Below are 15,093 nucleotides of genomic sequence, written 5' to 3' on the forward strand. Positions count from 1 at the left end.
CCGTGACATCCCAGACCACCACACCGGCCCGGTGATGAGTAAAGCAGGTACGAGACCCCCGTGCCTGTATAGTATCTATTCCCTATAGACAAGTCTGCTACCTAACGTTTAATTTCTCTGTACCCCACTGTCTTCGATCGAGCGTTACTCCAATATTGTGCTATGTAAAGCTTTATGGAAAATTATGGAACCATATAAATAAAGGAATAATAAAATATAAAATTGTCCACCTATACAATATTGTAGGTGACGTTCTTCATACACTACCTGTTTCTCTGCAGATTGAGGATGAGAGTGCGGTTAGAAGTCTCGATGATGTAGGATACGTTCTCGTCCTGAAGATAAAGTTATATCGCTCAGTTTCACATTATTTTACATCATTGATGGAACAATATATGTACAAAATTCCTTCCGTGCATCAGTTGACCTTTGAGGCCAATTTTTTTTTTACCCCAATGCATGATCATCATAATGTGTGGGAGCCTATCTATCTATTTCATTCATTAAAATACCACTGGAGCGTTTCTTTTTATTGCACTGCTGGAGTGGTTCTTTAAATCTATGTCCCCTGCCCCCTGTATTACATTCACTTTTCACCATCTTCATTGCTTTCCAGCGGCGTTCCGGTTGGTCTTTGTGATTTGTGACCTGGCGGCAACTCCAATGTTTTCTGGAGTGCACTGGAAGTCACAACTCACTACAAGTCTATGGGGGCCTCGTTCTGGCTTTCATAGACTTGCATTAGGAGTTTCTGATGTAACTTCTAACTTCCGGTAGGCCAAGTTACTTTCACAAGATAGCACCGTGGAACCGGAGCGGCATCAGTAAAACGTGAAGCTGCCGGAAGGTGAGTATATGACAGGGGTCTTACATTTAAAGTGCCACTCCAGCACTGGAAAAAACAACGCTGGATTGGTGCTTTAAATACAGGATAGATGGCTTACATAATATAAATACATGAATAGGACTTACTGTGCTTTGATCCACATTCCTCCTCACTCTGTTCACCACTCGCTCTGGAAAGACGATTTCTTGGTCCTTCAGTCCAGAAACCAAATATCCTAAAAATATGATACAGAATCATTATCAGTATGCAAAAATAATCTACAGATGTTTAATACAGATTGGGAGATGCAACAATCATGGAGACATCTACCGTTCTGGTTTTGTAATCACAGATGTAATATCCAGTGTTATCGCTTTCTAATTAGATAACTATGTGTACACCACCAGAGGTGTATAGAAACTCCAAGGCCCTGATCCAAATTCTGATCTTATTGTTTGTGGTTTAACGGTCATTGGACTCAGTTACCAGGTGTAATTACAGCCCCAATATTACACCCCTCTGGAATCTCAAGGATTAAAGTCTTGTCACTAGAGTTGAGCGCGGTTCGTGGTTCGTGGTTCTCCAGTTCTAGGCTCGAGTGATTTTGGGGCATGTTCTAGATCGAACTAGAACTCGAGCTTTTTGCAAAAGCTCGATAGTTCTAGAAACGTTCGAGAACGGTTCTAGCAGCAAAAAAACAGCTAAATCCTAGCTTGGTTTCTGCTGTAATAGTGTAAGTCACTCTGTGACTCACACTATTATGACATTTCAGTGTATACTGTGCGGGAACAGCGCCTTCAGATTACTGCTGTTTGTATAATGGCGATCGCCATTTTTTTTTTATTTTTCTTGTCTTCCTTCCCTAAGCGCGCGCGTCTTGTGGGGCGGGCCAGCATGTCAGCCAATCCCAGACACACACAGCTAAGTGGACTTTGAGCCAGAGAAGCAACGGCATGTGTGATAGGATGTCCATGTCACATGTCCCTGCATTATAAAACCGGACATTTTCTTCCAGGACGCCATTATCTGCCTTCTGCGTCTTTGGTGTCAGACATCACTGTCGCAGCTCCGTCCTCCTGAGTCCTATCGCCGATACAGCTGTATGCGCTGCATACACAGCGTTAGACAGCTTAGGGAGAGCACTTTATAGCAGTCCTTTTAAGGGCTCAAACCGGCAGGGTCAGAGAGCCATAGGTGACAGGTCCTGCAAACAGCAACAGCGTCTGTGTAGCCAAGGTCAGGGATTTCCTCCCTGCATTTCACCATTAGGAGGGAATAGAAAGGCAGGCTTCCATTCCTCTACCCAGAGCACCACAATCCTGCCACTGTACCCTCTTGTCCTCTGCACACTCCAACTCATTATAACTAAGCCATTATACTAGCAAACACTCAGTGTACCTAGTGGCATCCTATACGTGGCTATTGGACTTTGCTATAGTCCCACTAGTGCCAAGACATTTGCAGAGCGCATCTGCCTGCGTTGCACACTCCAACTCATAACTAAGCCATTATACTAGCAAACACTCAGTGTACCTAGTGGCATCCTATACGTGGCTATTGGACTTTGCTATAGTCCCACTAGTGCCAAGACATTTGCAGAGCGCATCTGCCTGCATTGCACACTCCAACTCATAACTAAGCCATTATACTAGCAAACACTCAGTGTACCTAGTGGCATCCTATACGTGGCTATTGGACTTTGCTATAGTCCCACTAGTGCCAAGACATTTGCAGAGCGCATCTGCCTGCGTTGCACACTCCAACTCATAACTAAGCCATTATACTAGCAAACACTCAGTGTACCTAGTGGCATCCTATACGTGGCTATTGGACTTTGCTATAGTCCCACTAGTGCCAAGACATTTGCAGAGCGCATCTGCCTGCATTGCACACTCCAACTCATAACTAAGCCATTATACTAGCAAACACTCAGTGTACCTAGTGGCATCCTATACGTGGCTATTGGACTTTGCTATAGTCCCACTAGTGCCAAGACATTTGCAGAGCGCATCTGCCTGCGTTGCACACTCCAACTCATAACTAAGCCATTATACTAGCAAACACTCAGTGTACCTAGTGGCATCCTATACGTGGCTATTGGACTTTGCTATAGTCCCACTAGTGCCAAGACATTTGCAGAGCGCATCTGCCTGCATTGCACACTCCAACTCATAACTAAGCCATTATACTAGCAAACACTCAGTGTACCTAGTGGCATCCTATACGTGGCTATTGGACTTTGCTATAGTCCCACTAGTGCCAAGACATTTGCAGAGCGCATCTGCCTGCGTTGCACACTCCAACTCATAACTAAGCCATTATACTAGCAAACACTCAGTGTACCTAGTGGCATCCTATACGTGGCTATTGGACTTTGCTATAGTCCCACTAGTGCCAAGACATTTGCAGAGCGCATCTGCCTGCATTGCACACTCCAACTCATAACTAAGCCATTATACTAGCAAACACTCAGTGTACCTAGTGGCATCCTATACGTGGCTATTGGACTTTGCTATAGTCCCACTAGTGCCAAGACATTTGCAGAGCGCATCTGCCTGCGTTGCACACTCCAACTCATAACTAAGCCATTATACTAGCAAACACTCAGTGTACCTAGTGGCATCCTATACGTGGCTATTGGACTTTGCTATAGTCCCACTAGTGCAAAGACATTTGCAGAGCGCATCTGCCTGCGTTGCACACTCCAACTCATAACTAAGCCATTATACTAGCAAACACTCAGTGTACCTAGTGGCATCCTATACGTGGCTATTGGACTTTGCTATAGTCCCACTAGTGCCAAGACATTTGCAGAGCGCATCTGCCTGCGTTGCACACTCCAACTCATAACTAAGCCATTATACTAGCAAACACTCAGTGTACCTAGTGGCATCCTATACGTGGCTATTGGACTTTGCTATAGTCCCACTAGTGCCAAGACATTTGCAGAGCGCATCTGCCTGCGCTGCACACTCCAACTCATAACTAAGCCATTATACTAGCAAACACTCAGTGTACCTAGTGGCATCCTATACGTGGCTATTGGACTTTGCTATAGTCCCACTAGTGCAAAGACATTTGCAGAGCACGTCTGCCTGCATTGCACACTCCAACTTTTTTAAACTAAGCAATTTTACTAGCAAACACTCAGTGTACCTAGTGGCATCCTATACGTGGCTATTGGACTTTGCTATAGTCCCACTAGTGCAAAGACATTTGCAGAGCGCATCTGCCTGCGTTGCACACTCCAACTCATAACTAAGCCATTATACTAGCAAACACTCAGTGTACCTAGTGGCATCCTATACGTGGCTATTGGACTTTGCTATAGTCCCACTAGATAATAGCAGGGACTAAAACTTAACTTTTAATAATCCAGATAAAAATTGTCAATATTACAAAAGTGCAGTAAAATTGCCAAATGGCTATAAATTGAAGTGGTCTCACCCAGACGTTCTCCAGGGACAAAAGGACACACCGATCCAGGGTTGATCAGAAGCGGAAAAAACCAGGGTAAAGCATTGGGAGATGGTAAGATATAAACCCTGTCGTGCCCTGTGCCAATGCTTCCGCCCTGACAAGGGCAGCGCCCAAGTGAGCTGTCTGCCCCACAACCAAACAAAGAAGCGTTCTCCCAACGCGTTTCCCTCTAAGTGAGAAGAGTTCTTCAGGGGAGATTAAAGAACCAATTGAACAGCCTGCAGTGGCAGGGTTCAAGAAACTGATCAACCTGCAGTGGCAGGGATCAAAGATACAGGCTATGTGTCCAAGTATAAGGTGGTGCATGGACATTAATGCCTGAGATCGCTATATACCCATTTATTAATGATTATTACCTTCAGCTGTGCAGGGAAACCACCCTGCATAATACTCCGTTCGTGCTTACACTGCCGGCGTCTGAGATCACTTCCGGTCATGTGACCAGCAGACTCCTGCGCTCCAGTCTGGAACGCATGAGAAACCATTGGATGGGGGAAACATCAATCAATGAGGTCACATCCGGTTTAGCGATTACAATATTATAACCAACCAAAGCTTTCCCATCTCAACGCCCTGCACAGGGGGCATGTCGCCAACATACAGGGCAGACTCCCTGCATAATATTCAGTTCATGCTACAATTGCTGGCGTCGAACATCACATATAGTCATGTGACTAACAAACTTCCGCGCTCCAATGTGGAACGCATAGAAAATGATTGGATATGGGAGACGTCAATCAACAAGGTCATGTCCGGTTTGGCAGACCTCACTGTTATATATCACACAAGCTATCCCATCCAATCATCTTGCAATAGGGGTGTGTCGTCACAAATCATGTGACGTATGTTGTCCATATACAGTTAGTATCACCCTCAAATCGCAAATTAGTGCTAATAAGCAAAAACCTCTGATTTAATAAATGAATGATGACTCAAATATATACAGGGCACTGATGACCAGCAGATGGAGAACCTGAGGTTATTCATGAACTTACTGATTAATATAAAGATTTAGATCGTCAGCTCATCAGATCACAGACTAAAATATAGGATACTAGCAAGAACGACCAAAACTACGGTGACCAGAAGGTTAAATTAAAGGGTATCAACACATATGAATAGCGAAACTATGATCAGTGATCCACAACTCATACTGCAAAAAAGGGGGGGGGGGGGAAAGGGGGAGAAAAACCAATGTCTTTCCCAAATCGGACCATCTTGAATCTAACTATTCTAAAGACACCAAGAGTCTGATAACATTCCCAACCTGGACCTCAATTAGACCTATAATAAAGTGGATGCCAAGTAGAGGGCTAAATATAGAGCTTGGTCAATGGCCTAAAACTACCCTTCGGAAAGGACAAGAACACAACAGTTGGCTACTATAGATACAGGGACTATATGAAGCACCCATAATTGATCTGATCATTAAGGCCATCCGGGTGGCAAGTCTTGAGGCGAAAAATCATCCTCGCCTCTTTTTGTAATAGGACACGATCGAGATTGCCACCTTTGGGGGATTGTTTCACTCTCAGAATGCCCATGAAAGAAATGGCCTCCTTATTCTGACTGTGGCGTACATTCATGTGCCGTGCAATGGGGGTATCGCGATCATTTCTAATGTCCCCCATATGCTCCCCTACCCGTCTCCGGAGCTCACGTGTCGTCTTACCGACATATTGTACACCGCAATGACAGGTAGCCAGATACACAACACCCTTTGTTTTACAATTCATGAATTCTCTAATGTCCAGAGATTCACCTGTGGATGTACTGGTGTACCTTTTGCCTGTTTGAATATTTTTACAGGCGACACAAGAGCCACATTTGAAGCAACCATGTGGTCTGTTAGGGATCCACGTGGTTCCCTCACTGGGCGGGACAAAATGGCTATGAGTCAGACGATCACCTAACGACCGATTTTTTCGAAAGGTGATACTCGGCTGTGGTTTGATGTAATCCGCAACATCCTTATCCATACCAAGGATCCCCCAATGTCGATCCAAGATCTGTCTAATAGTAGAGGCACCCTTGGTATAGGTCGTAATAAGTCTGACAACACCCATTTCATCATCACACTTCCGCTTCGGAGTCAGTAACTTATTCCGGTCCTGGTTCAATGAGTATTTGAAGGCCTCTTTAAGGATGTGATCTGGATAACCCTTATTCAAAAAGCGAGACCTCAAATCAATAGCCCTCGCCACAAACTCGCTCTGGTCAGAACAATTTCTTCTCAAGCGGAGGTATTGTCCCTTAGGGATACCCCGCTTGAGAGAAGGAGGATGGTGACTCTCCCACCTGAGGAGCGAGTTCGTGGCAGTAGGCTTCCTGTAGATTGTTGTCCTTAGCCTACCTTCTGTACCAATCGTCACCATTAAATCCAGAAAAGGCAGGCTAATAGGATCGATGACATAGGTGAAAACCAATCCTAAGGGGTTCGAATTTAACCTCCCCACGAATTCAATGAACAATTCACGGGACCCCTTCCACAGAAGAAAAACATCGTCTATGAACCGGACCCAAAGGTCAATCATATCAGTGAAGGAAGTCATAGACTCTTGAAAAACAGTGGTATCCTCCCACCAGCCCAGGAACAAGTTGGCGTAGCAGGGAGCACAAGGGCTCCCCATTGCCGTGCCCCTGAGCTGGTGGTAGGTGGAGCCATCAAACAGAAAGAAATTATTGTGCAAAACAAAGTCCAACAAGGATATAACCAAATTGTTATGAGCCTCAAAATGTTTCCCCCTGGTAGCAAAGAAGAATTTAACAGCCTTAAGTCCCCAATGATGTGGAATGGAAGAGTATAAAGTTTCCACGTCAATACTGGCAAGAAATGTATTGGGACCCACCACCACATCCTCAATTCTGCTGATGAAATCTAAACTGTCCCGTACATAAGAGGGTAGTGAGATAACGAATGGGTTAAGGATTTTATCTATGTAAATCCCAGCGTTCTGTGTGATGTTACCTACCCCAGAAACAATAGGTCTTCCCCTAAGGGGGTTTACCCCCTTATGTACTTTGGGAAGTATATAAAAAGTAGACATCAATGGAAATTCAGGTATCAAAAAGGCTAGTTCTTCCTTGCTTATCAGGCCATCAATTTCAGCATTATTAAGTATATCCTTCAATGTTTTTTTGGCAACAATAAGAGGATTGCCAGAGACCTTACAATAGGTGCTAGTATCTTGCAATATGTTTAAGCAGATGTCCCGATAATCATTTGTGTTCAACAAAACTGTATTCCCCCCTTTGTCTGAGGGTTTAACAGTAATAGTAGAGTCTTTCTCCAAATTACACAGTGCACGCATCTCAATTTTAGAAAGGTTGTTCTTCTGCTCAGTCCGATAGGGAGCCATACCCGTCCCATTCAGATCAATCTTACTTAGAGCAAGAACATCACTCGTCACTTGATTCAAAAAGATGTCAATAGCCGAGACGTCAGAAAAATTAGGTGGCATTCTTGTACTCGGATTCTTCAAAGTGGTAAATGGGCCTTTACCGGAGGTAGAGGGAACCGATTCATCCAACCCAGCCAACAGCCTCACATCATCAATCATATCGAAAGGTATGTCTAGATCCGCACAGATTTTATTATCCTTTAATCTAAAGAATTTCTTCCAGCGCAATTTGCGGGCGAAAAGGTTTAGGTCCTTAATAAAATCAAACACTGAAAAGTCATTAGAAGGAACAAAGGATAGTCCTTTGCTAAGGACCGCCATCTCTGTCTGATTAAGGACTCTGTCAGATAAATTGATAACTTGAATACCTAGTCCTTCCCCCTGCGACTCCTCAGGGAGTAGTTGCGGTCTAAAAAAGGAGGATTATTGGCCTGTATCGGTGGATAACCTGAGTGATCAGTTCTCTGTGGTCCTCTCCGGTTACGTCTAGCCCTTTTTTGCAAGCGAAAGGGGGGGAGTCCCTTACCCTCTGTATCCGAGAGTTCAGCCTCAGTAGAGGATAGGTCTGACTCCCGCTCTCTAGATGTCGGACCCTCAGTTGGAATAAATTGATATACTTTATTATCTTTAAAATCTTGAAGGTCACGTTTAAATTGTTTATGTTTCCTTTCTTTTAAATGAAACTGAAATTTTTCGATAGAATTTTTCAAGCTAATCTCCTTAATCGAAAAATCACTCTCGTTTTGACAGGTTTTCGTGACCTCAATCTGTTCCTTGAGTTTGTTATTAATTGCCTCAAGGTTATTCCTTTCTTCTAAAAGAAGGATTTTCATCAACCTGAGAGAACTAGCTGTGGCCTCTTTCTCCCAGGCAGTCATCAATTGAGGAGTCCGACACCTAGCAGCAGGTATGAGGGGGATGCGTAAACCCCTAGGAACAATATTACTTTTGATATAATTATCAAGGCTCTGTACCTCCCACCAACTAGTAATCTGTTCCTTATAGGTCCTAGTGACCTCCTTAAAGGCAGCAGTGTAAGATGGAGTATACTTTTTTTGAACAAATTCTTTTTCAGAGAATATATCTTTTGCCTCTGTAAGCCAACTAGCCGTGTCTGGTCCTGTAGAAAGGAAGCCAGCCATGCCAGTCACTATTAAACAGTATAACAGCAGTAACCTGCAACCAGGTAGATAATGCCCAATAGTCCAATATATACAAGATAATAGCAGGGACTAAAACTTAACTTTTAATAATCCAGATAAAAATTGTCAATATTACAAAAGTGCAGTAAAATTGCCAAATGGCTATAAATTGAAGTGGTCTCACCCAGACGTTCTCCAGGGACAAAAGGACACACCGATCCAGGGTTGATCAGAAGCGGAAAAAACCAGGGTAAAGCATTGGGAGATGGTAAGATATAAACCCTGTCGTGCCCTGTGCCAATGCTTCCGCCCTGACAAGGGCAGCGCCCAAGTGAGCTGTCTGCCCCACAACCAAACAAAGAAGCGTTCTCCCAACGCGTTTCCCTCTAAGTGAGAAGAGTTCTTCAGGGGAGATTAAAGAACCAATTGAACAGCCTGCAGTGGCAGGGTTCAAGAAACTGATCAACCTGCAGTGGCAGGGATCAAAGATACAGGCTATGTGTCCAAGTATAAGGTGGTGCATGGACATTAATGCCTGAGATCGCTATATACCCATTTATTAATGATTATTACCTTCAGCTGTGCAGGGAAACCACCCTGCATAATACTCCGTTCGTGCTTACACTGCCGGCGTCTGAGATCACTTCCGGTCATGTGACCAGCAGACTCCTGCGCTCCAGTCTGGAACGCATGAGAAACCATTGGATGGGGGAAACATCAATCAATGAGGTCACATCCGGTTTAGCGATTACAATATTATAACCAACCAAAGCTTTCCCATCTCAACGCCCTGCACAGGGGGCATGTCGCCAACATACAGGGCAGACTCCCTGCATAATATTCAGTTCATGCTACAATTGCTGGCGTCGAACATCACATATAGTCATGTGACTAACAAACTTCCGCGCTCCAATGTGGAACGCATAGAAAATGATTGGATATGGGAGACGTCAATCAACAAGGTCATGTCCGGTTTGGCAGACCTCACTGTTATATATCACACAAGCTATCCCATCCAATCATCTTGCAATAGGGGTGTGTCGTCACAAATCATGTGACGTATGTTGTCCATATACAGTTAGTATCACCCTCAAATCGCAAATTAGTGCTAATAAGCAAAAACCTCTGATTTAATAAATGAATGATGACTCAAATATATACAGGGCACTGATGACCAGCAGATGGAGAACCTGAGGTTATTCATGAACTTACTGATTAATATAAAGATTTAGATCGTCAGCTCATCAGATCACAGACTAAAATATAGGATACTAGCAAGAACGACCAAAACTACGGTGACCAGAAGGTTAAATTAAAGGGACATTTGCAGAGCGCATCTGCCTGCGTTGCACACTCCAACTCATAACTAAGCCATTATAGTAGCATTTTTTGCTGCCAGTTTAAGGGCCGTAGTTGCATTGTCAGGGATATTTATTCTTTATTATTCTGCTGTTAATAAAGCTAGACCACCACTGCAATCTTCACCACCTCTCAATTTTTACTACCACATTTTCAGTCCACAATCTTGTCGCAATCAACATGAGTGGCAAAATGACAGATGCTGGTGGAAAGGGGAAGAGGCGTGGTGGAAAAGGCAAAAAAGGTTTTGTCTGTGGGGAAGGTGGCAAAGCTCCATTATCATCTGCTGAAGATAGACCATCTACCAGCAAAAGTAAGATGTCTACTACTTACCGTGGACAATCCGATGTGCTCCCTTTTTTACGGACACGAACAACAGGAAGAAAGGTAGATGATGGGCAAAAAAGGAAAATGCTTGAATGGATCTCAAGTGGTCCAACAAGTGCCCTCTCAGCCACTTCAAGTACCGCATCCAAAAAACACCAGTCCTCTGAGTTGTCATCCCAATCACACTTGATTTCTCCCAGCTCTGAAGTCTCCATCAGCCCTGCACAGTATGGTGGAACTGAGATGGCTGAGTCTGCAGAGCTGTTCAGTCACACTATAGCCTGGGAATCAGAGGTCTGCTCCCAAGCTACAGTGAGTACAGAACAGGAAATGGTCTGCAGTGATGCCCAGAACCTTTGTGACTCGGATTCAGGCCGTGAGGAACAAGTTTCTGAGCATAATGTTGACCCTTTGTCACAAACTGTAACACCTGTGGTTATAGACAATGAGGAACATACTGATGAAGATGAGACGCAGATACCTGATTGGGATGACAACTTAAATATTCGGTCAGGGCAAGAAGAGGCTCGGTCTGAGGGGGAGGGGAGTGCAAACACAACAATTGATGATGAAGTTCTAGATCCCACCTACTGTCAACCCCCAGTCAGGCACTCGAGGAGGTCAACAGAGGCGGTGGAGGAGGATGCAACCGACGACGAAGTTACCTTGCGCCTTCCTGGACAGAGTCGGAGCACTGGTAGCACGTCTACAACTGCATCCTCAGCCACCACTCTGCCTATGAGCATTATTCGGGGTGGATCAACAGGTCACATGGCCTCTAAGCCTTGCCTAGCCTGGTCCTTTTTTGACATAGAAAAAGATCGCCCAAAAAGATCGCCCAAATCATGTGATATGTAAAATTTTTCATGATTCTCTTAGTAGAGGTCAAAACCTCAGCTGTTTGACAACTTCTTCCATGAATCGTCACATGAATAAATATCATAGGTCCCGGTGGGAAGCTCACTGTGCTGCAATGCGGCCTAGCGGAGCGAACCATCCACCGCCCGCCCCTTCCAGCGCATCCGCGCGATCTTCATCTTCTAGGACTGTGGGGACAGCTGTCACACCTGTTTTTCCACCCACAACTTCCACCACTGTAACCGCTACAGGCAGTTTGCTTGGTAGGTCGTCAGTTGGTTTGGAAGGGGAAACAAGTGAGTGTGTACAGCTCTCTCAGACATCGATAGCACCAACGTTGGATGAAGGCAACATCATGTCTCCGCCTGCACTTTCCTCACAAACCTGCATTTTTCCAGGGACACCCTACTCAACACCGTCTACACACAGCAGCCAGATCTCTGTCCCTCAGATGTGGTCAAATAAAAGGCCACTTCCTCCGACCCATGACAAAGCTAAGAGGTTGACTCTATCCCTCTGTAAGCTGTTGGCTACAGAAATGCTGCCTTTCCGCCTAGTGGACACACAGGATTTTAGAGACCTTATGTCTGTCGCTGTGCCCCAGTACCAGATGCCTAGTCGCCACTACTTCTCTAAGAAAGGTGTGCCCGCGCTACACCAGCATGTCGCACACAACATCACCGCTTCCTTGAGAAACTCTGTGTGTGAACGGGTGCATTTCACCACCGATACTTGGACCAGTAAGCATGGACAGGGACGTTACATGTCGCTGACTGGGCACTGGGTAACTATGGTGATAGATGGTGAAGGGTCTGCTGCACAAGTCTTGCCGTCCCCACGACTTGTGTGTCAATCCTCTGTCTGTCCAAGTTCCGCCACAGCTTCTGCATCCTCCACCTCATCTGGGTCCTCCACCTCCGCCCCAAGCCTGCCTGGTCAGGCCACCAGCGTTCTCACTGCGCAGAAGGAATCACGCACGCCTCATTACTATTCTGGCAGCAGAGCGCAACGGCATCAGGCGGTCTTTAGCTTGACATGTCTTGGGAATAAGAGTCACACAGCTGAGGAGTTGTGGTCAGCTCTGCGGTCCGAGTTTAATAAATGGTTGTCTCCACTCAACCTGCAGCCTGGTAAGGCCGTGTGCGACAATGCTGCAAACCTGGGTGCGGCCCTTCGCCTGGGCAAGGTGACACATGTACCTTGTATGGCTCACGTGTTGAACCTTGTCGTCCAGCAATTTTTAACACACTATCCCGGCCTAGATGGCCTTCTGAACAGGGCACGAAAACTGTCTGCTCACTTCCGCCGTTCAAGCGCCGCAGCAGAGCGACTTGCATCGCTCCAGAAGTCTTTCGGCCTGCCGGTTCATCGCCTGAAATGCGATGTGGCGACACGCTGGAATTCAACTCTCCACATGTTACAGCGACTGTGGCAGCACCGCAGAGCCCTGGTGCAATACGTCATGACGTATAGCCTGGGCCAACGAGATGCAGAGGTGGGGCAGATCACCCTGATGGAGTGGTCTCAGATCAAGGACCTATGCACCCTTCTGCACAGTTTCGACATGGCGACGAATATGTTTAGCGCTGACAATGCCATTATCAGCATGACGATTCCAGTCATTTACATGCTGGAGCACACGCTAAACACTATTCGGAGTCAGGGGGTGGGACAACATGAAGGGGAGGAACTACAGGAGGATTCATATGCGCAAGGGACAACAACATCACCAAGGTCCAGACGTTCATCATCACCAACGCAGCAGGCATGGGACCATGGGGAACAGGGATCGACAAGGGCGCATAGTAGCAGGCGAAATGTTGAGCAAGGTGCAGGAGAACATGAAGAAATGGAGGACGAACTGTCCATGGACATGGAAGACTCAGCGGATGAGGGAGACCTTGGTCAAATTTCAGTTGAAAGAGGTTGGGGGGAGATGTCAGAGGAAGAAAGAACGGGTAGCACCTCTATGCCACAAACACAGCGTGGACTTGGTCCGCATGGCTGCGCAAGACACATGAGTGCCTTTTTGTTGCACTACCTCCAACATGACAGTCGTATTGTCAAAATTAGAAGTGATGATGACTACTGGATTGCCACACTATTAGATCCCCGGTACAAGTCCAAATTTTGTGACATAATTCCAGCCATAGAAAGGGACGCACGTATGCAGGAGTATCAGCAGAAGCTGTTACTCGATCTTAGCTCGGCTTTTCCACCAAACAACCGTGCAGGTGCAGGGAGGGAATCTCCCAGTTGTAACTTGACAAACATGGGACGGTCTCGTCATCTTCAACAGTCTACCCGTACCAGTAGGACCGTATCTGGTGCTGGTAACAGCAATTTTATGGAATCTTTTCATAATTTTTTTAGACCCTCTTTTGCAAGGCCACCAGAGACAACAAGTCTGACACATACTCAACGGCTGGAGAGGATGATACAGGAGTATCTCCAAATGAACATCGATGCCATGACTTTGCAACTGGAGCCTTGCTCCTTTTGGGCTTCAAACCTAGAAAAATGGCCAGAGCTCGCAACTTACGCCTTGGAGATTTTGTCGTGTCCAGCTGCCAGCGTTGTCTCTGAACGTGTCTTCAGTGCTGCTGGGTGTGTGCTGACAGATAAGCGCACGCGTCTGTCCAGTGACAATGTGGACAGACTGACGTTCATCAAAATGAACAAGTCATGGATCCAGAAGGAATTTACTACCCCTGTGTCATCCTGGGGAGAGTAAATGCTTGTTGATTTTGAATGTGCTTGATGCAAATCTAGCTGTGAAGTGTACAACTAGGGCACAAGTGCTGCCACTGAATGGGTGGGTGTGTGTGGGGCACAATTTTTGGAAAAAAAGGGAGACTCCGCTTGGAGTAACCCTTGCTTACATTGTTTTTAAAAGAAGCCAAGATGAACAGACCTGGGATCAGGAAAGACTTTGCTACCTACCCCGGTGTCATCCTGGGGACGGATAAGAATGGCGTATTTTTGAATGTGCTTGATGCAAATCAAAACATCCTGTTTGCAACTAGGGCCCAAGTGCTGCCACTGATGGGGTGGGTGTCTGTGTGGCCCAATTTTTGGAAAAAAGGGAGACTCCGCTTGGAGTAACCCTTGCTTGCTGTGTTTTTAAAAGAAGCCAAGATGAACAGAGCTGGGATCAGGAAAGACTTTGCTACCTACCCCGGTGTCATCCTGGGGACGGATAAGAATGGCGTATTTTTGAATGTGCTTGATGCAAATCTAGCTGTGAAGTGTACAACTAGGGCACAAGTGCTGCCACTGAATGGGTGGGTGTGTGTGGGGCACAATTTTTGGAAAAAAAGGGAGACTCCGCTTGGAGCAACCCTTGCTTACATTGTTTTTAAAAGAAGCCAAGATGAACAGAGCTGGGATCAGGAAAGACTTTGCTACCTACCCCGGTGTCATCCTGGGGACGGATAAGAATGGCGTATTTTTGAATGTGCTTGATGCAAATCAAACCATCCTGTTTGCAACTAGGGCCCAAGTGCTGCCACTGATGGGGTGGGTGTCTGTGTGGCCCAATTTTTGGAAAAAAGGGAGACTCCGCTTGGAGTAACCCTTGCTTACATTGTTTTTAAAAGAAGCCAAGATGAACAGAGCTGGGATCAGGAAAGACTTTGCTACCTACCCCGGTGTCATCCTGGGGACGGTTAATTATGGCGTATTTTTGAATGTGCTTGAT

General features: G+C 45.7%; 1 protein-coding gene across 1 annotated transcript in view; it reads right to left on the reverse strand.

Moving 5' to 3' along the window:
* The window catches only part of LOC142313279 (disintegrin and metalloproteinase domain-containing protein 9-like), a 100,111-nt gene that overhangs the window by 59,817 nt on the left and 25,201 nt on the right, over window positions 1-15,093 (reverse strand). Inside the window, exons 2-3 of the mRNA XM_075352272.1 lie at window positions 973-1,061; window positions 268-335 (exon numbers count right to left, since the gene is read on the reverse strand). Of these exons, the coding sequence (XP_075208387.1) occupies window positions 268-335; window positions 973-1,061 (157 nt within the window). The remainder of the gene's footprint in view (window positions 1-267; window positions 336-972; window positions 1,062-15,093) is intronic.

Source organism: Anomaloglossus baeobatrachus, chromosome 5, assembly GCF_048569485.1.
Source record: "Anomaloglossus baeobatrachus isolate aAnoBae1 chromosome 5, aAnoBae1.hap1, whole genome shotgun sequence".
NCBI lineage: Eukaryota > Metazoa > Chordata > Amphibia > Anura > Aromobatidae > Anomaloglossus > Anomaloglossus baeobatrachus.